Source organism: Leucoraja erinacea, chromosome 7 (genome assembly GCF_028641065.1).
Source record: "Leucoraja erinacea ecotype New England chromosome 7, Leri_hhj_1, whole genome shotgun sequence".
NCBI lineage: Eukaryota > Metazoa > Chordata > Chondrichthyes > Rajiformes > Rajidae > Leucoraja > Leucoraja erinaceus.
In genome coordinates, this window is record NC_073383.1 from 77,851,724 (window position 1) to 77,871,649 (window position 19,926).

The 19,926-nt window shown below is 46.4% G+C and overlaps 1 protein-coding gene across 1 annotated transcript in view; it reads left to right on the plus strand.

Annotated features, from left to right (window-relative positions):
- The window catches only part of cfap65 (cilia and flagella associated protein 65), a 218,878-nt gene that overhangs the window by 109,637 nt on the left and 89,315 nt on the right, over positions 1–19,926 (plus strand). Inside the window, exon 20 of the mRNA XM_055638826.1 lies at positions 4,599–4,665. Within this exon, the coding sequence (XP_055494801.1) occupies positions 4,599–4,665 (67 nt within the window). The remainder of the gene's footprint in view (positions 1–4,598; positions 4,666–19,926) is intronic.

Sequence of the window (19,926 nt, forward strand, 5' to 3'; positions counted from 1 at the left end):
ACAGGCTAGATGCAGGAAGATTGCTCCCGATGTTGGGGAAGTCCAGGACAAGGGGTCACAGCTTAAGGATAAGGGGGAAATCCTTTAAAACCGAGATGAGAAGAACTTTTTTAACACAGAGAGTGGTGAATCTCTGGAACTCTCTGCCACAGAGGGTAGTTGAGGCCAGTTCATTGGCTATATTTAAGAGGGAGTTAGATGTGGCCCTTGTGGCTAAGGGGATCAGAGGGTATGGAGAGAAGGCAGGTACGGGATACTGAGTTGGATGATCAGCCATGATCATATTGAATGGCGGTGCAGGCTCGAAGGGCCGAATAGCCTACTCCTGCACCTAATTTCTATGTTTCTATCACATTGAATGGTTCCCATTGAATGTTGGTGGCTCCAATCCTGGAGATGGGATTCGACCGGCGAGACCGACATCGGGCAGAGTCCTGGTGGTGGGTGACTCCTTTGTCCGAGGAGCGGACAGGAGATTCTGTGGCGGCAGACGAGATGCAAGGCTGGTCTGTTGCCTCCCTGGTGCCAGGGTTCAGGATGTCACGAGCCGAATTCTGAACATTCGAGAGAGAGAGAAGGTGAACAGCCGGCAGTAGTTGTGCACGTGGGCACAAACGACATCGGGAAGAAGAGGAAGGAGGTTCTCCAACATGAGTTCAGAGAGTTGGGAAGAAGACTGAAATGCCGGACTTCTAGGGTGGTTATCTCTGGATTGCTTCCAGTACCTCGTGCTAGTGAGGACAGGAACAGGGTGATAGGGGATCTGAATGTGTGGCTGAGAGGCTGGTGCAGGGAGCAAGGATTTAGATTTATAGGCCACTGGGATCTCTTCTGGGATAGGGGTGACCTGCACAAAAGGGACGGGTTACACCGTAACTGGAGGGGGACCGACATTCTGGCAGGCAGGTTTGCCAGGGCCACACGTGTGGGTTTAAACTAAATAGTGGGAGGGAGGGATTGACAAATTGGGAGTATAAAGATGGAGTTGAAGGGGAAGTGGCTACAGGAAAAATTACAAAAGATTCTCGAATTAGTGGGAAGGAAAGCTTGACAATGGTCAACAGAGTAAGGTCAGGATCAATTGCGAGGGGGGAAGTGAATACGGAGGTCAAAGTGCTGTATATGAATGCGCAAAGTATAAGGAATAAAGTGGACGAGCTTGGGGCTCAGTTAGAAACTGGCAAGTATGATGTTGTGGGAATTACTGAGACATGGCTGCAAGAGGGCCAGGGCTGGGAACTGAATATTCAAGGCTATACCTCCTATCGAAAAGACAGACAGGTGGGCAGAGGGGGTGGGGTTGCCCTGTTGGTGAGGAATGAAATTCAGTCCCTTGCAAGGGGTGACATTGAAACAGCAGATGTGGAGTCAGTATGGATAGAATTAAGGAATTGTAATGCCCCGGTCCCACTTAGGAAACCTGAACGGAAACCTCTAGTGACCTTGCGCCCCACCCAAGGTTTCCGTGAGTCCCCAGAGGTTTGGGTCACTCGCCTGGAAAGCCTCGACCGAAGCGTGAGCTGCATCTAATGACCAAAGATCCTACAGGATCTTTGCTACCGACCACACACACACACACACACACACACACACACACACACACACACACACACACACACACACACACACACACACACACACACACACACACACACACACACACACACACACACACACACACACACGCGCACACACACACACACACACACACACACACACACACGCGCGCGCGCACACACACACACACACACACACACACACACACACACACATCGAAGGTGGGGGCCAGGGACAGCTGAGGAGCGCTGTCTGTGCGATGAAGAGGAAGGTAAACGGCTGCCACAGAGCACGATAAGTCCTTTAGAGAATGCGGGAGGGAGGGAGAGAAGGGGAGAGAGAAGGGGACAGAGAAGGGGAGAGAGAAGGGGGGGAGAAGGAGACAGTTTTAAGAAGTTTAATAAAGTACAGTCTGTGTGGAGTTTGACATTCTCCCTGTGACTGCATGTCAGTTCTGTAACTCACCCAACATCGGGAACATGTTTCCTGCATCTAGCATGTCCAACCACTTAATAATTTTATATGTTTCTATAAGATTCCCTCTCACCCTTCTAAATTCCAGTGAATACAAGCCCAGTCGCTCCATTCTCTCAGCATATGACAGTCCCGCCATCCCGGGAATTAACCTGGTGAACCTACGCTGCACTCCCTCAATAGCAAGAATGTTCTTCCTTAGATTAGGAGACCAAAACCGCACACAATATTCCAGGTGCGGTCTCACCAGGGCCCTGAACAACTGCAGAAGGACCTCTTTGCCCCAATACTGCCAACATGCCATAAGCTTTCATCACTGCCTGCTGTACCTGGATGCTCACTTTCAGTGACTGATGTACAAGACCTTGTTGTACTTCCCCTTTTACCCCATCCCGGAGAAATAATATAGAAACATAGAATGTAGAAAATAGGTGCAGAAGAAGGCCATTTAGCCCTTCAAGCCTGCACCGCCATTCAATATGATCATGGCTGATCATCCAACTCAGTATCCTGTACCTGCCTTCTCTCCATACCCCCTGATCCCTTTAGCCACAAGGGCCACATCTAACTCCCTCTTAAATATAGCCAATGAACTGGCCTCAACTACATTCTGTGGCAGAGAATTCCACAGGTTCACCACTCTATGTGTAAAAAATATTTTTCTCATCTCAGTCCTAAAAGATTAAATCAAGAGCCAGTCTGCCCCCTGGTGGTGGTCCTTGAAGATACAAAGAGGAATTTCCCCTGGCATTTTTACAAAATATTTTGAACATAGAACACTCCTCTCGCCTGACTCTCAGTACGAAGAAGAGTCTCCACCCAGAACGATACCTAATCCACTGGATTAACCTACCATCACACAAACCAACCTTCATCCATTGAAGATGGACACAAAAAGCTGGAGTAGCTCAGCGGGACAGGCAGCATCTCTGGAGAGAAGGAATGGATGGCTTTTCGGGTACAGACCATTCTTCCATTGACTCTATTTCTACCTCACACTGCCTCGGCAATGCCAGCAGCATAACAAAGGATGGAAATATGCACAACCCTTAAGGGTCTCGTCTCGAAACGCCACCCATTCCCTCTATCCAGAGATGCTGCCTGTCCCGCTGAGTTACTCCAGCTTTCTGCGTCTATCTTCGGTTTAAACTAGCATCTGCAGTTCCTTCTTACACATAATCAAGGACTAGTCGCAGCCCAGCCACTCCGTCCTCTCCCCTCTACCATCGGGGACATAAGGTGTAGAAGTGTGAAAACGCACACCTCCAGATTCAGAGACAGTTTCTTCTCAGCTGTTATCAGGCAACTGAAACATCCTACCACAATTAGAGAGCGGTCCTGAACTACTATGTACCTTATTGGAGACCCTCAGAGTTTAATGGCTTAATCTCGGACTTTAAATGGCTTTAAAGGTGCTGCATATTTTACAGAGTCCCGCCTTCCCTATGCCCCTACTCGAGCGCTGAGGTCTTCTGATGCTGGCCTGTTAGCCTCTCAATGCCGCAGAAATAAGAACATTGGTGGAGCAACCTTTCTCAATGACGCCCCCAAGCTGTGGAATACCCGACCCAGAACTATGACAGACGCCCACACACACTTGACATTTTTAAATGGCAGCTTATCTTTATCTTTACAATCAAGCTTTTAACTTACTTTTCTTCTTCTGATGACATTGCAAAAATTACTTTTATTCTCTTGTATTTATCTCCACATACCTTCAAGCTGCTTGTGTGCTCAAATAGTATATAGGACTGTGTATTTGACACCAGTGTTTTTGTTGTTTGGCCTTTTACACTCTCAATTTTTCATTTTTAAGTTTTATATAAATCTGTGCTTTTTATATTACTAACTGTTTATGTCCTTACTGTTTTAAATTTTATTTTTGTTTAGACGTATGTTTTTGTGGAAATCACTTTGGGTTGCATTCAATTGTATGAAAAATGCTTTACAAATAACGTTATGATTTAATATTATTATTATTATTATTCATAATAATTGATGATAATAACAATAATAATAACAATAATAATTAATAATAATAATAATATTAAACTATATTATAATAATATTATTATTATTTATTATTGTTGTTATTATTGTTATTACAATAATAATACTATATACTATATTATAATAATATTATTATTTATTATTGTTGTTATTATTGTTATTATCATCAATTATTATTGTTTATTATTATTGTTGTTATTAATTGTTAATATTATTATTAATTGCTATTATTATTGTTATTAATTGTCATTATTATTATTTATCATTATTATTGTTATTTATTATTATTTATTATTACTCGGGAAGACTCGTGAAGATTTTTCAACGTTGAAAAATGTCCACGAGAGCCCAGAGTACCTACGAGCGGCCATTACCATAAATCTCTGAGTTCGAATCAGGGCAAACTCGGGAGAACTCTTGGAATGAACTCGTACAGTGGGACAGGGCTATTATTCTCCTGAATCTCAGTCGCCAACTTTTCTTGCAGCGGAAAATTGAAGAGGTTCAAAGAAGGAGTTGACCTTGTGATGTTTATATTTTAACTTTTCTCCCCTCAGACATGAATTTACAGGAACCGATCGCATTCCCGTTCTACTGAAGTTGTCCCATGGTCGTGAAATCCTGGTAAGGAACAGTTTCTGCCTCACCAGCGAGTTAGACACAAAAAGCTGGGGCAACTCAGCGGGACAGGCAGCAGCACCTCTAGAGAGAAGGAATGGGTGACGTTTCGGGCCGGGACCCTTCTTGAGACTGAGAGTCAGGTGGAGAGGGAAACTAGGGATAAGGAAGGGTTTAAGAGCGTGAAAAGGACAGATCAAAGAAAACAATGCCAGCCTGGATTAAAACAGGGTTGGAGAGCCGAAGAACAGGAGGACTCATAAAGGGGGAGCAGCGAGTTAAGGGCCTGTCCCACAAGCATGCGACCTGCATGCGGCAAGCGCGACCAAACTGGAAGCGGGGGCCGCGCAGAGGTGGAATGATCCCATACAGGGCCGGTCCTACAAGCATGCGCCTGCATACGGCGAGTGCAACCAAACCAGAAGCGGGAGCCGCACGGAGGTCAAGTGAGTGACATGAAGTTTGAGCGAAGTCCGCGGGAAGTTCGCGCGTGATGTACGGCGTCAAGACACTGCATACTGCGTCGAGACTATGCGTATGCCCGTCGAGGCGGTGTGTACGGTGTTGAGGCGGCTGCGGGCCGGCAGGCCGTTGCCGCGCGGAATTTTTGAACAAGGTCAGTTTTTCGGAGCCCCGCGCGATGTTGGGACCAGCTCCGCACAACTCCATACGGCTCAGGCGATGGAAGTGGGACTGGCCCCGCGAGGCCGTACGGCTCAAGCGACCACGTTAGGTTGCGCTTGCCGCATGGAGTCGCATGCTCGTGGGACAGGCCCTTAAGGGTGTTGCAGGATTCCCGTCAGAGAGAGGAGGTGAAGTTCTATCATACCTTAAGTACATTTTGCAATGGAGCTGACGAAATGTGTCGGAAGGAACTGCAGATGCTGGTTTACACCGAAGATCGACACAAAATGCCGGAGTAATTAAGCAGGACAGGCAGCATCTCGGGAGAGAAGGAATGGGTGAGGTTTTGGGTCATGCCCCTACTATTCGTTTCAAGTTGGATGACGTGGCCTAATAGATTTCAACAACTGGTTTGGGAAAGGTTTAACAGATATTTATATTATCTCTGTGCATTGTGTTTACAGGCCTATTTTTGATGCTGCAAGTAAGAATTTCGTTGTTCTATTGACGGCAGATATGACATTTAAACATTCCTGACTCTCGTGGCAGTACTACTTAATTTGCAAGAGTGATAACACTTCAAGGAGACGTAACTGACTGTAAAGTATGATGGGATCTGCTGAAACTGTGGAAGGCAATACAGGCAACTCCAATTTTATAGGGGGTTAGGGCGGTGGAGGCTGGTTCTCTGGATGCTTTCAAGAAAGAGCTAGATAGGGCTCTTAAAAATAGTGGAGTCAGGGGATATGGGAAGAAGGCAGGAATGGGGTACTGATTGTGGATGATCAGCCATGATCACATTGAATGGTGGTTCTGGTTCGAAAGGCCAAATGGCCTACTCCTGCACCTATTGTGTATTGTGTCATAGAGTCATACAGTGTGGAAAAAAGTCCTTCGGCTCAACTTGCCCAACACCGACAAATATGTCCCATCTGCACTAGTCCCACCTGCGTGAGTTTAGCCCATATCCCTCCAAACCTGTCCTATCTATGTATCTGCCTAATCTGTATACTAAAAGTCTTGACTGTCTGTCTGTCTGTGATCTCAAGAGCTACGTCAAAACGGTACACAATAACGCAAACATCTGTTGCAGGATCTTACTCAGCTTTTTCCCGTGGTCATTCGTATCAAGTTTCTTCACATTTGAAGTTATATTTCACAAATGATTGATATTTCAAGGTTTAAAAAAGCCAACTTTAACAAGATTTTTTACTGTTAAAATCCTTCCTACCAGCTTCCAACAAAGTTGCAATACAGGAACACTCTGTGCTTCCACCAATTTTTCACCTGAATGGGATATCACAGTCCTCCACCCGACATTTGCAACAATGTTGCCATCATACAACACTTACTCCAGCTGCTGGCAACACAGGAAGGGGAGGGTTAATTGGTATTGCAATTGGGGAAGTGCAATTGGATTTTTTTTTTTTTAAACTAGTGCTGGGGTGGGCAGGGGAGTGCTGGAATCTTACGCTCGGCAGTGGGTTGACTTGGGGGACCACGCCTCCCGCGGGGGCTATGGATTAGTAGTGCTATATTGGGTTGGGGAAACAGGTTGCACAGTTGGGGGACCAGGCCTCCCATGTGACAGGGACCCAACGGGTCCCAGTTGGTCTAGTAGCATCTTAAAAGCTTCAATAGTCCCTGCCTCAACTACTTCCACTGACAGCTCATTCCATGCACTCTCCTCCTTTTGTTTGAAAAAGTAACCTCTCAGACTCCTATTAAAACTTTTTCCCCCTCACCTTAAACCTATGTCCTCTGGTTTCCCTACTCTGGGCTAGAGACTCTGCGTTTACCCGATTCATTCCTCCATTGATTTTGTACACATCGAGTGGAGTGCCACAAGGCTCGGTGTTGGGGCCACAACTGTTTACTATATATATTAATGATTTGGAAGAGGGAATTAGGAGCAACACTAGCAAGTTTGCGGATGACACAAAGCTGGGTGGCAGTGTGAACTGTGAAGAGGATGTTAGTAGGTTGCAGGGTGACCTGGACAGGTTGAGTTAGTGGGCAGATGCTTGGCAGATGCAGTATAATATAGATAAATGTGAGGTTATCCACTTTGGCGGCAAAAACAAGGGGGCAGATTATTATCTCAATGGGGTTAGGTTAGGTAACGGGGAGGTGCATCGAGACCTGGGCGTCCTTGTACACCGGTCACTGAAAGTTGGCGTGCAGGTACAGCAGGCAGTGAAGAAAACTAATGGAATGTTGGCCTTCATAACAAGAGGATTTCAGTATAGGAGTAAAGAGGTTCTTCTGCAGTTGTATAGGGCTCTGGTGAGACCACATCTGGAGTATTGTGTGCAGTTTTGGTCTCCTAATTTGAGGAAGGACATCCTTGTGATTGAGGCAGTGCAGCGTAGGTTCATGAGATTGATCCCTGGGATGGTGGGACTGTCATATGAGGAAAGATTGAAAAGACTAGGCTTGTATTCGCTGGAGTTTACAAGGATGAGGGATCTTATAGAAACATATAACATGATAAAAGGACTGGACAAGCTAGATGCAGGAAAACTGTTCCCAATGTTGGGCGTCCAGAACCAAGGGCCACAGTCTTAGAATAAAGGGGAGGCCATTTAAGACTGATGTGAGAAAAATACTTTTTCAACGAGAGATTTGTGGAGTTCCCTGCCACATAGGGCAGTGGAGGCCAAGTCACTGGATGGATTTAAGAGAGAGTTAGATAGAGCTCTAGGGGCTAGTGCAGTCAAGAGATATGGGGAGAAGGCAGGCACGGGTTATTGATTGTGGACGATCAGCCATGATCACAATGAATGGTGGTGCTGGCTCGAAGGGCCGAATGGCCCCTCCTGCACTTATTTTCTATGTTTCTATCTATAATATCATCCCTTATCCTCCTGCTCTCCAACGAATAGAGGTCCCAGTCTGCTCAACCTCTCCCTACAGCCCAGGCCCACGAGCCCTGGCAACCTCCTCGTAACTCTTCACTATACCAAATATTTACATCAAAGATACTGTACATTTTAAGTTTGCATCAAATACACAGCTAGTTTCACGCTAAATGCAGTTGGGGAGTGCCCTTTTGCAGCATGGGTTGATAAATATTTTTCCTCGCATGAGTTTTATTTAATTGAAAAACATACCAGTGAAGGTTATCTCTGCCAAATTTGCACCTTGCTATTTCCTTGAACAAACCAGAGAGCAGGTGCACCGGATTAACACCGGTCGGGGAAATTCCCATGGAGCTGCTGCATGAAATTACCATCGATGGCCTTTGCTTTCATTTCTTTAACCTAATAACTACTTGCTGGGGGCGGAGAATGCAACAGAAAAGTACGATTAGTACTTGTATTATTGGTACAGGAGTCATGGGGCAATGGGGAGAAGGCAGGAGAATGGGTGGGAGAGATAGGTCAGCCACGATTGAATGGCGGAGTGGACTTGATGGGCCGAATGGCCTAACTCTGCTCCTATCACTTATGAATTCATGAACTTAAAACCCCCGCGGATTAAATGGAGCACACAGTTTCTTCCCAGCTGTCATCAGGCAACTTAACCATCCTATTGCCCCGGTCCCACTTAGGAAACCTGAACAGAAACCTCTGGAGACTTTGCGTCCTACCCAAGGTTTCAATGCGGTTCCCGGAGGTTGCAGGAGGTTGCAGGTAGTGGAAGCAGGTAGGGAGACTGATAAAAACCTCCGGGAACCTCCGGGAACGGAAACCTTGGGTGGGGCACAAAGTCTCCAGAGGTTTCCGTTCAGGTTTCCTAAGTGAGACAGGGGCATAACGCAACCAGGGAGCAGCCTTGAACCTCCACTTACCTCATCGGGGACTCTCGTACTGTCTTTGATCGAACGTTACTGGCTTTACCTTGCACTAAACATTATTCTCTTATCATGTATCTGTACAATGTGAATGGCTCGATTGTAATCATGTATTGTCTTTCTGCTGGCTTGCTATAGCACGCAACAAAAGCTTTTCACTGTACCTCGGTACATGGGACAATAAACTAAACCGCACTGAACATGCCTAATAATTATATCATGTGGATGTTGCCTGGACTTTGAGGGCCTGACCTATGAGGACCGGTCCGATTATTTTCTTTGTTCCCTTCCTTAAAGTTTTTCACTGTACCTCGGTACTCAGGACAATAAGCAAATGACTAATTGGGGAGCAGGAGGATGAGGGGTGATCTTGTAGAGGTATCGAAAGATCATGAGGAGAATAGATGGGGTAAATCCGCAGTCTTTTCCTCAGAGCAAGGAAGTCAAGAACATGCGGACATATGTTTAAGGTGAGAGGGGAGAGATTTACTAGGAACCAGAGAGGGCAACTTTTTCACACAGAGGTTGGTGGGTCATAGAGTCATAGTGATACATTGTGGAAACAGGCCCTTTGGCCCAACTTGCCCACACCGGCCACCATGTATGTCCAGCTATACTTGTCCCAAATGCCCACGGTTGGTCAATATCCCTCCACACCTGTCCTATCCATGTACCTGTCTTAACTGTTTCTTTAACGTTGTGATAGTCCCAGCCTCAAACTACCACCTCCGGCAGCTCCTTCCATACACCCACCACCCTTTGTGTGAAAAGGCTACCACTCAGATTCTTATTAAATCTTTTTCCCTTCACCTTAAACCTTTGCCCTCTAGTCTTCGATTCACCTTCTCCAGGCAAGAGAGTCTGTACATCTACCCAATTTATTCCTTTGATTTTATACACCTCAATAAGATCCCCCTCCCCCCCCCTCATCCTCCTGCACCCCAAGGAATAGAGTCCCAGCCTGCTCAACCTCCCTATCGCTCAGACCCTCTAGTCCTGGCTACAACCTCGCACCCTTTCCAGCTTTACAACATCTTTCCCATCGCATGGTGCCACGAACTGAACACTATAATCTAAACACGACCTCACCAACGTCTTGTACGACTGCACCATGGCCTCCCAACCTCTGTACTCAATGCTCTGACTGATGAAGGCCAATGTTGCAGCCTTGTGATTGAGGCAGTGCAGCGTAGGTTCACGAGATTGATCCCTGGGATGGCGGGACTGTCGTATGAGGAAAGATTGAAAAGACTAGGCTTGTATTCACTGGAGTTTAGAAGGATGAGGGGATATCTTATAGAAACATATAACATTATAAAAGGACTGGACAAGCTAGTTGCAGGAAAAATGTTCCCAGTGTTGGGCGAGTCCAGAACCAGGGGCCACAGTTTTAGAATAAAGGGGAGGTCATTTAAGACTGAGGTGAGAAAAAACGTTTTCACCCAGAGAGTTGTGAATTTATGGAATTCCCTGCCACAGAGGGCAGTGGAGGCCAAGTCACTGGATGGATTTAAGAGAGAGTTAGATAGAGCTCTAGGGGTTAGTGGAGTCCAGGGATATGGGGAGAAGGCAGGCACGGGTTATTGATTGGGGACGATCAGCATGATCACAATGAATGGCGGTGCTGGCTTGAAGGGCCGAATGGCCTCCTCCTGCACCTATTTTCTATGTTGCAATGTGGACGTACGGATCGAGCTGCCAGAGGAGGTAGTTGAGGTCAAGTATCATACCATTTCAAAGACATTAGGACAGGTATATATGATTAGGAAAGGTTTAGAGGTATATGAGTCAAATGTGATCAAGTGGCACTAGTATAGACGGGGCATCTCGTTTGGCATGTGGGCAAGTTGGACCGAAGGGCCTGTTTCCCCGTTGTATGGCTCGCTATAAACTTATAACATATAAAGTTTGAACAGAGAGAATTCTGGATGAGCTGTTTCAGAAAGAACTGCGGATGCTGGAAACAAATTGAATGCGGACAAAAATTGCTGGAGAAACTCAACAGGTGAGACGGCACCTACAGAGAGAAGGTAGATTTTTTGTCTACCTGTGGATCAGCTGTGCTGACTTGTGACAGCACAGGTAGACATTTGCCCTTCTTCCTCCCATCGACGACTGTGTGGTTTATTAGGGGAAGAAATGCTGCTGTAATGTTGGAGTCAGTGGTCATGAGATGACACTCAAGCCATCTCTGCAACCCCCCTTGCATTCCATAGAATCATACAATGCTGTAACAGGCCTTTTGACCCGTTGTGTCTGCTCCGATCATCAGGCACCCATTTACAAGAATTTCATTTCATTCTCACCACATTCATAGATACATAGACAATAGGCGCAGGAGTAGGCCATACGGCCCTTCGAGCCAGCACCGCCATTCAATGTGATCATGGCTGACCATCCACAATCAGTACCCAGTTCCTGCCTTATCCCCATATCCCTTGACTCCGCTATCTTTAAGAGCGCTAATGGGCCTGTCCCACCTGGCGATTTTTTTAGGTAACTGTCACAGTGGTAGCAGGTCGCCCAAAAAACTGCGACAACCTACGTCATCCTGGCGACAACCTACGACAGCACCCACGTCAGGAGAAGTCAAGCTACGCTCATTGGCGTCAAAGCCACTGTCGGCGAAAAAATTTTCCACGTGTTGAAAATTTAGCGGCGACCAGAAAGACGCCACGGCTTTTAGCGCAACTGAGGAGACTACTCCCGGCAACTACCGACGAACATGTGGCGACAAACTAGTCGCCTGTAGTTGCCTAAAAAAATCGCCTAAGTGGGACAGGCCCATAGCTCTCTCTTGAAAGTATTCAGAGAATCGGCCTCCACTGCCTTCTGAGGCAGAGAATTCCACAGATGCACAACTCTCTGGGTGAAAAAGTTTTTCCTCATCTCCATTCTAAATGGCCTACCACTTTTTCTTAAACTGCGGCCTCTGGTTCTGGACTCCCTCAACATCGGGAACATGTTTCCTGCCTCTAGCGTGTCCAATCCTTTAATAATCTTACATGTTTCAATAAGATTCCCTCTCATCCTTCTAAATTCCAGTGTATGCAAGCCCAGCCGCTCCATTCCCATCAATTCAACTCTCCCCAGATTCTACCTTTCAACCTTCCACACCAGGGGCAACTTTCATGCCGAGCAATTGACCTACAAACTGGCATGTTCTTGGACTAGTCGAATTGTCGAGAGACAAGCCCTTCGACCCACCTTGTCAATGCCGAACGAGCATACTGACGTGAGAGGAAGCCAGAACACCCCCAAAAAAAACAACCGGGTTACAGGAAAAACGTGCAAACTCCACACAGACAGTACTTGGGATCAGGATCGAACCTGGGCCGCTGGAGCTGTGAGGCAGCGGCCGTCTCTATCACCTGCTATGCGCCACTCTGCCTTTTTTTAGTTGTGAATTCAGTGGCTTTGCAGTTAGCTCTCAGGCCTGTTTAGGAAGGTAGACACAAAACGCTGGGTAGACACAACTCAGCGGGTCAGACAGCTTCTCTGGAGAAAAGGACTGGGTGACATTTAAGTGTCGAGCCTCTTCTCCAGACTGAATCTGTTCTTAATTAATTACGATTCTGTTCTTGGCCAAAGTGCCCAGGATATTTTGGTTGACAAAAACGCTGGAGAAACTTAGTGGGTGAGGCAGCATCTATGGAGCGAAGGAAAGAGGCGACGTTTTGGGTTGAGACCCTTCATCAGTCTGAAGAAGGGTTTCGACACGAAACGTCGCCTATTTCCTTTGCTCCATAAATGCTGCCTCACCCGCTGAGTTTCTCCAGCATTTTTGTCTACCTTCGATTTTCCACCACCTGCAGTTCCTCCTTAAGCAGGATATTTTGGTTAACGTTTTGTGCTTCATAAACTTAATTACTTTCAAAACCCCACTGCTTGTATGCAATCTTGCATCATTTCATTTCCCCATAACTTATCTTCATTACGATCTGCATAGATTTTCTGTCCACCAAACACTTTGATTTCGAAATCACCCTGGTTTTGAAGCCCTTTGCCTTCATAGAAACATAGAAACATAGAAAACAGGTGCAGGAGTAGGCCATTCAGCCCTTCAAGCCTGCACCGCCATTCAATATGATCATGGCTGATCATCCAACTCAGTATCCTGTACCTGCCTTCTCTCCATACCCCCTGATCCCTTTAGTCACAAGGGCCACATCTAACTCCCTCTTAAATATAGCCAAGGAACTGGCCTCAACTACCTTCTGTGGCAGAGAATTCCAGAGATTCACCACTCTCTGTGTGAAAAATGTTTTCTCTCTGTGTGAAAAATGTTTCCTTAAGAATTTTGTACGTTTCTATAAGATCCCCCCTCAATCTTCTAAATTCTAGCGAGTACAAACCGAGTCTATCCAGTCTTTCTTCATATGAAAGTCCTGCCATCCCAGGAATCAGTCTGGTGAATCTTCTTCTCTACGGCAAGAATGTCTTTCCTCAGATTAGGAGACCAAAATTGTACGCAATACTCCAGGTGTGGTCTCACCAAGACCCTGTACAACTGCAGTATGACCTTCCTGCTCCTGCTCCTGCTTCCTGCTTCCTGCTCCTACACTCAAATCCTCCCTCGACTCTTTGATATCATCCCGGCCTGCAACGCCACGAGAACTAATTTGCACCTTTCCATTCGGCTTTCAAATGCAACAAAGGAACCCTACCTTAAAATCTTCCTGATGTGGCTTGGCCTCGAAGTCCTTCAGGGCTTTGATCCCTCCCTGCACGATGTTAAAGGCGCTAGCATGTGCTCACACATTGACGGAGTGGGCAGAGAATTGGAATGTACAGGCATAGTGATGTCAGAAAGCTGTATTGTGACAGCAGTCACAGAATTTTGCAGAGTCGGACAAAGCCATTCTGCCCATCCTGTCCGTTCCGGTTCAAAGCGATGTCCCTATTTCGGCTCATTCCCAAATCTCTCCACTCATTCCGTGGTCTTGAAAGGTTAAAGTTCCTCAAGCACTTATCCGTTCAAATGACATCACCTAAGATCGTCCCCCCAAAATTCCAACCAACGAACAGACCTGAAGAGGCACCTGGTCCCGTTGATCAGAGATGCTGCCTGACCCGTTCAGTTACTCCAGCACTTTGTGTCTTTGTTGTGTTCAGCTTTGGCCACCCTGCTAGAGCAAACTTGCCATTAACCTGGAATGAGTGCAGGGAAGATTTACAAGGATGTAGATAAAAAAATGCTGGAGAAACTCAGCGGGTGAGGCAGCATCTATGGAGCGAAGGAATAGGTGACGTTTCGGGTCTTGACCCGAAACGATTTCAGCATTTTTGTCTACCATCGATTTTTCCAGCATCTGCAGTTCTTTCTTAAACATTTACAAGGATGTTGTCGGGACTTGAGGGCCTGAGCTATAGGTAGAGCCTAGGCTGGCTAGAGAGATCTTATAGAGTTGTATCAAATCACGAGGGGGGATAACTAGGGTGAATCTTCAGAGTCTTCCCCCAAGACGAGGGGAAATGAAGACTAGTGGACATTGGTTTAAGTTGAGAGGGGGGAAGATCAGTAGGAACTAAAGGGGCAACTTCTTCACACAGAGGCTCGTGGGTATATGCAATGAGCTGCCAGAGGTGGTAGTTGAGGCTGGTACATTTAAAAAAAAAAAACAGGTATATGGAAAGAAACATAGAAACATAGAAAATAGGTGCAGGAGTAGGCCATTCGGCCCTTCGAGCCTGCACCGCCATTCAATATGATCATGGCTGATCATCCAACTCAGTATCCTGTACCTGCCTTCTCTCCATACCCCTTGATCCCTTTAGCCACAAGGGCCACATCTTTAACTCCCTCTTAAATATAGCCAATGAACTGGCCTAGTGAAAGGAAAGGTTTAGTGGTATATGGGCAAGAGGGACTAACATAGGTCGGATGGACAAGTTGGGTGAAAGGCCTGTTTCCACCATGTAGAACATAACAGCAGCGTTTCTTTCCCCAATAACCACACAGTCATCGATAGGCAGAAAAATGTTTACCTGTAGTGTCACAAGTCAGCACAGCTCATCTAGAAGTATCCCCTGAGACGTTACATGTTTTAAATAGACAATAGGTGCAGGAGTAGGCCATTAGGCCCTTCGAGCCAGCACCATCATTCAATGTGATCATGGCTGATCATCCCAATCAGTACCCCGTTCCTGCCTTCTTCCCATATCCCCTGACTCCACTATTTTTATGAGCCCTATCTAGCTCTTTCTTGAAAGCATCCAGAGAACCTGCCTCCACCGCCCTCTGAGGCAGAGAATTACACAGACTCACAACTCTCTGTGAGAAAAAGTGTTTTCTTGTCTCCATTCAAAAAGGCTTACTCCTTATTCTTAAACTGTGGCCCCTGGTTCTTGACTACCCCAACATCTGGAACATGTTTCCTGCCTCTAGCGTGTCCAAGCCCTTAACAATCTTATATGTGTCAACGAGATCCACTCTCATCCTCCTAAACCCCAGAGTGTACAAGCCCAGCCGCTCCATTCTCTCAGCATATGACAGTCCCGCCATCCCGGAAATTAACCTTGAAAACCTACGCTGCACTCCTTCAATAGCAAGAATGTCCTTTCTCAAATTAGGGGACCAAAACTGCACACAATACCAGGTGAGGTCTCATTAGGGCTCTGTACAAATGCAGAAGGACTTATTTGCTTCTATATTCGATTCCTCTTGTTATAAAGGCCAACATGCCATTCGCTTTCTTCATTGCCTGCTGTACCTGCATGCTTACTTTCATAGACTGATGTACAAGGACCCCCAGATCCCGTTGTACTTCCCCTTTTCCCAACTTGACGCCATTTAGATAGTAATCTGCCTTCCTGTTTTTGCTACCAAAGTGAATAACCTCACATTTATCCGCATTAAACTTCATCTGCCATGCATCTGCCCACTTCCCCAACCTGTCCAAGTCACCCTGCATTCTCATAGCATCCTCACAGTTCACACTGCCACCCAGCTTTGTGTCATCTGCAAATTTGCTAATGTTACTTTGAATCCCTTCATCCAAATCATTGATGTATATTGTAGATAGCTGCGGTCCCAGCATTAATCCTTGCGGTACCCCACTAGTCACTGCCTTCCATTCTAAAAGGGACCCGTTTATCCCTACTCTTTGTTTCCTGTCTGCCAACCACTTCTCTATCCATGTCAGCACTCTACCCCCAATACCATGTGCCCTAATTTTGCCCACTAATCTCCTATGTGGGACCTTATCAAATGCTTTCTGAAAGTCCAGGTACACTACATCCACTGGCTCTCCCTTGTCCATTTTCCTAGTTACATCAAAATTACAGAATTACAGAATTACAAATTTCCTAGTTACATCAAAATTACAGAAGATTAGTCAAGCATGATTTCCCCTTTGTTAATCCTTGCTGACTGGGGCCGATCCTGTTACTGCTACCCATGTGCACGGCTATCTCATCTTTTATAATTGACTCCAGCATCTTCCCTACCACTGATCTCCATCACGCTAACTGGTCTATAATTCCCCGTTTTCTCTCTCTGCATGGACAAGTTGGGCGAAGGGCCCGTTTCCATGCTGTAGAAGGTAACAGCAGCGTTTCTTTCCCCAATCATCATCGATAGGCACAGTCATCGATAGGCAGAAAAAACATTTACCTGTACTGTCACAAGTCAGCACAGCTCATCTAGAATTAACTCCTGAGACGTTACGTGTATAAAGTTAGAGAGTCACACAGCAGGGAAACAGCCCTTCGGCGTAACTTGCCCATGCTGAACAAGATGCCCGATCTTCACCAGTCCCACCTGCACATATATGGCCCATATATATCTCCATATATATCCATCTAAACCTTTCCTATCCATGTATCTGTCCAAATTGTACTTGTACTTGACTTCAACTACCTTCTCTGTAGTGTAGTGGCTCAGCACTTCAACTCCCCCTCCCATTCCCAGTCTGACCTTTCTGTCCTGGCCCTCCTCCAATGTCAATAGACAACAGACAATAGGTGCAGGAGTAGGCCGTTCCTGCCTTCTCCCCATATCAGAGTGAGGCCCAGCGCAAATTGGAGCAACAGCACCTCATATTTCGCTTGGGTAGTTTACACCCCAGAGGTACTTCTTCTTCTTGCGTATGGCGTGCACAGCCTAAAGTTGTAGGACAACTTGTTCTATTTGATCTTATTTAATTGTGCATGCCGGGTTGATTGCATTCGTTGAAATAGGGCGGACCACGTGAAGGTTGCAATCTCCCCATCCCACCCAGCGGTATGAACATTGACTTCTCTAACTTCAGATAGCCCTTGTTTTCACTCTCCATCCCCATCACCTTCCCACTGGTCTTACTGCCTCCGCCTACATTCTATCTTTGTCCCACCCCCTCCCCTGACATCAGTCTGAAGAAGGGTCTCGACCCAAAACGTCGCCCATTATTTTTCTCCAGAGATGCTGCCTGTCCCGCTGAGTTACTCCAGTGTTTTGTGTCTACCGTCTCTGGCAGCTGTTTCTATAAGCCCTCTGTGTGAAGACGTTGCTCGTTAGGTTGCTATTATATCTTCCCCTTAGACGTATGACCACCAATTGTTGATTTCTCCTCCCCTATCAGATTCTTGATTAGTACGGGCGTCAGGGATTAATGGGAGAAGGCAAGAGGATGGGGTTGAGAGGGAAAGATAGATCAGCCATGATTGAATGGCGAGGTAGACTCGATGGGCCGAATGGCCAACTTCTGCTTCTATAACTTATGAACTTAACTTCTTAACATGATTTCATACACTTCTTTAAGATCTCCCTTCAGGCTCCTGCACTCAGAGGAATAAGGTCCTAGCCTGCTCAGTCTTTCTCTGGAGCACAGGCACTCGAGACCTGGCAACATCCTCTCCGCACTCTCAGATTCTCTGCACATTCAGAAGAGCCGTTAAACCGAGGAGCTGTCTGCTTTTTTAAATAAAATCAAAAAAAGGGCAGGAGAATTCTCCCCTGAGCTCCGACCAATAATTCTCCCTCAGCCCACATCAGGGGGATGGCGAGATGTGAACTTGTACATTCAGGTGGGCTCGGTGGTTAGCAATGTGGCTTCTGGAGGTGGTCAGGGGCTGCAATCGGCCTCTGAGGGGTGTGTGATCGTTGCAGGATCGTTGCAGACTCTTTCCAGGATCTTGCTTGTCACATTTCCCACACTCGGAGATGGCCAGTTCAAAAGCACCGCTCGGGCTGCAGGGACCTCTGGCCATCTTGAGATTGTGAACAGCGGCTCATAAATGGATGGCCTTCTTTGTGAACGCCGATAAATAGTTGCGCTATGCCACATGAGATTGCATGGTCGGAAGGGCTCGGAGTACAGTGAGTCAACTTTGGGGATGCAATGTTTTGTTTTGCTAGGCCACAGCCATTCCATGCCAACAACAGCCCACGTCTGGTTTCTGTTATTTTTCTGGTGGTATTTACTGTAGGAGGAATATTGGCGAGTGGTTAACAGGAAAATGCCTGTCCTCCCCTCGAACAGTGCATTGAGATCTTTAATATCCACCTGTGCAAGCAGACAGGACCCACATATTGAGGTTTTGTCCCCGGGACCGAGCGAGACCATTTGACTCGTTGAGTCCACACACCGGTTTGTTGCAAGAGCCACTTCAGTTAGTCCCACTGACCCTCCCTTTCCCTTTAGACCTGCGAGTTCTTTCCCTTCCTTTGCCACCTTTTTTTTTCGAGCACTCCTTGGCAATGCATTCCGGACCCGAGCCACTCTCTGTCTACAAACGTACACTGTGTACACCGAGCCGCCGTTGGTTCTTTATCCCCCATGGTCCTTGATCCTTCTGCCAATTGGAACAATTTCTTTCAGTCTATTCTGCCTGTACATTTTTATGGTTTTTAAGTATTGCAATCGCACCTTCTCACCACCTCCTGGAGTAACGCACAGTGGGTAGAGCCACCGCGTTCCATCCAGACCTCGGTGCCGTCCCCGCGGAGTTTGCACGTACTCCCCGTGACCACTCGCATTTCCTCCGGGTGCTCAGGTTTCCTCCCATATGAATGGACGAATGAATGAATGAATGAATAATGAATGAATACGTTTATTGGCCAGGTAGACAAAAACGCTGGGTAAAACTCAGCAGGCGAGGCTGCATCTAATGAGCGAAGGAAATCGGTGACGTTTCGGGTCGAGACCCTTCTTCAGACTCTGCAGTTCCTTCTTAAAGGTTTATTGGTCAAGCATGTTCACGTACAAGGAATTTGCCTCGATGCTCCGCTTGCAAGTGACAACATGACATACAGTAAACAATTAAGAATAACACATAAAATATTAATAAAAAAACATTATCGATTAAACATGTGAATTAATAAAATACCAGAGCAAAAGGAGGCTACAGATTTTTGGTTATTGAGTAGGGCTATTAATTGTGTAAAAAAGCTTTTTTTATGCCTGGCTGTGTCAGCTTCGATGTACATCCTGACTACAGGCAGGTTTGTTGGTTAATTGGTCTCTGTAAATTGGAGAACATTTTTTCATCATTAGGTCATTTTCTTCAGAGCTTTGACTGAATCCTCTCCAGTTTTAGTGATCGTTCGGAAGAATTAATGGCCGATAGACCTCAGATCCACTATCTTTAGTCATGAGCTGTTTGTTGGGATTGGGTGAGAAAGTGGGATAACTATAGAGGTGTCTTATAGAATCTAGCAGAGGTGTATAAGATCACGAGAGGCATAGATCGGGCAGATGAACAGAGTCTCTTGCCCAGAGTGGGTGAGATGAGGGCCGGAGGTCATAGGTTTAGGGTGAAGGGGGGAAAGATTTAATAGGAATCTGAGGGGTCACTTTTTCACACAAAGGGTGGTGGGTGTATGGAACGAGCTGCCGGAGGAGGTAGTTGAGGCAGGGGCTATCCCA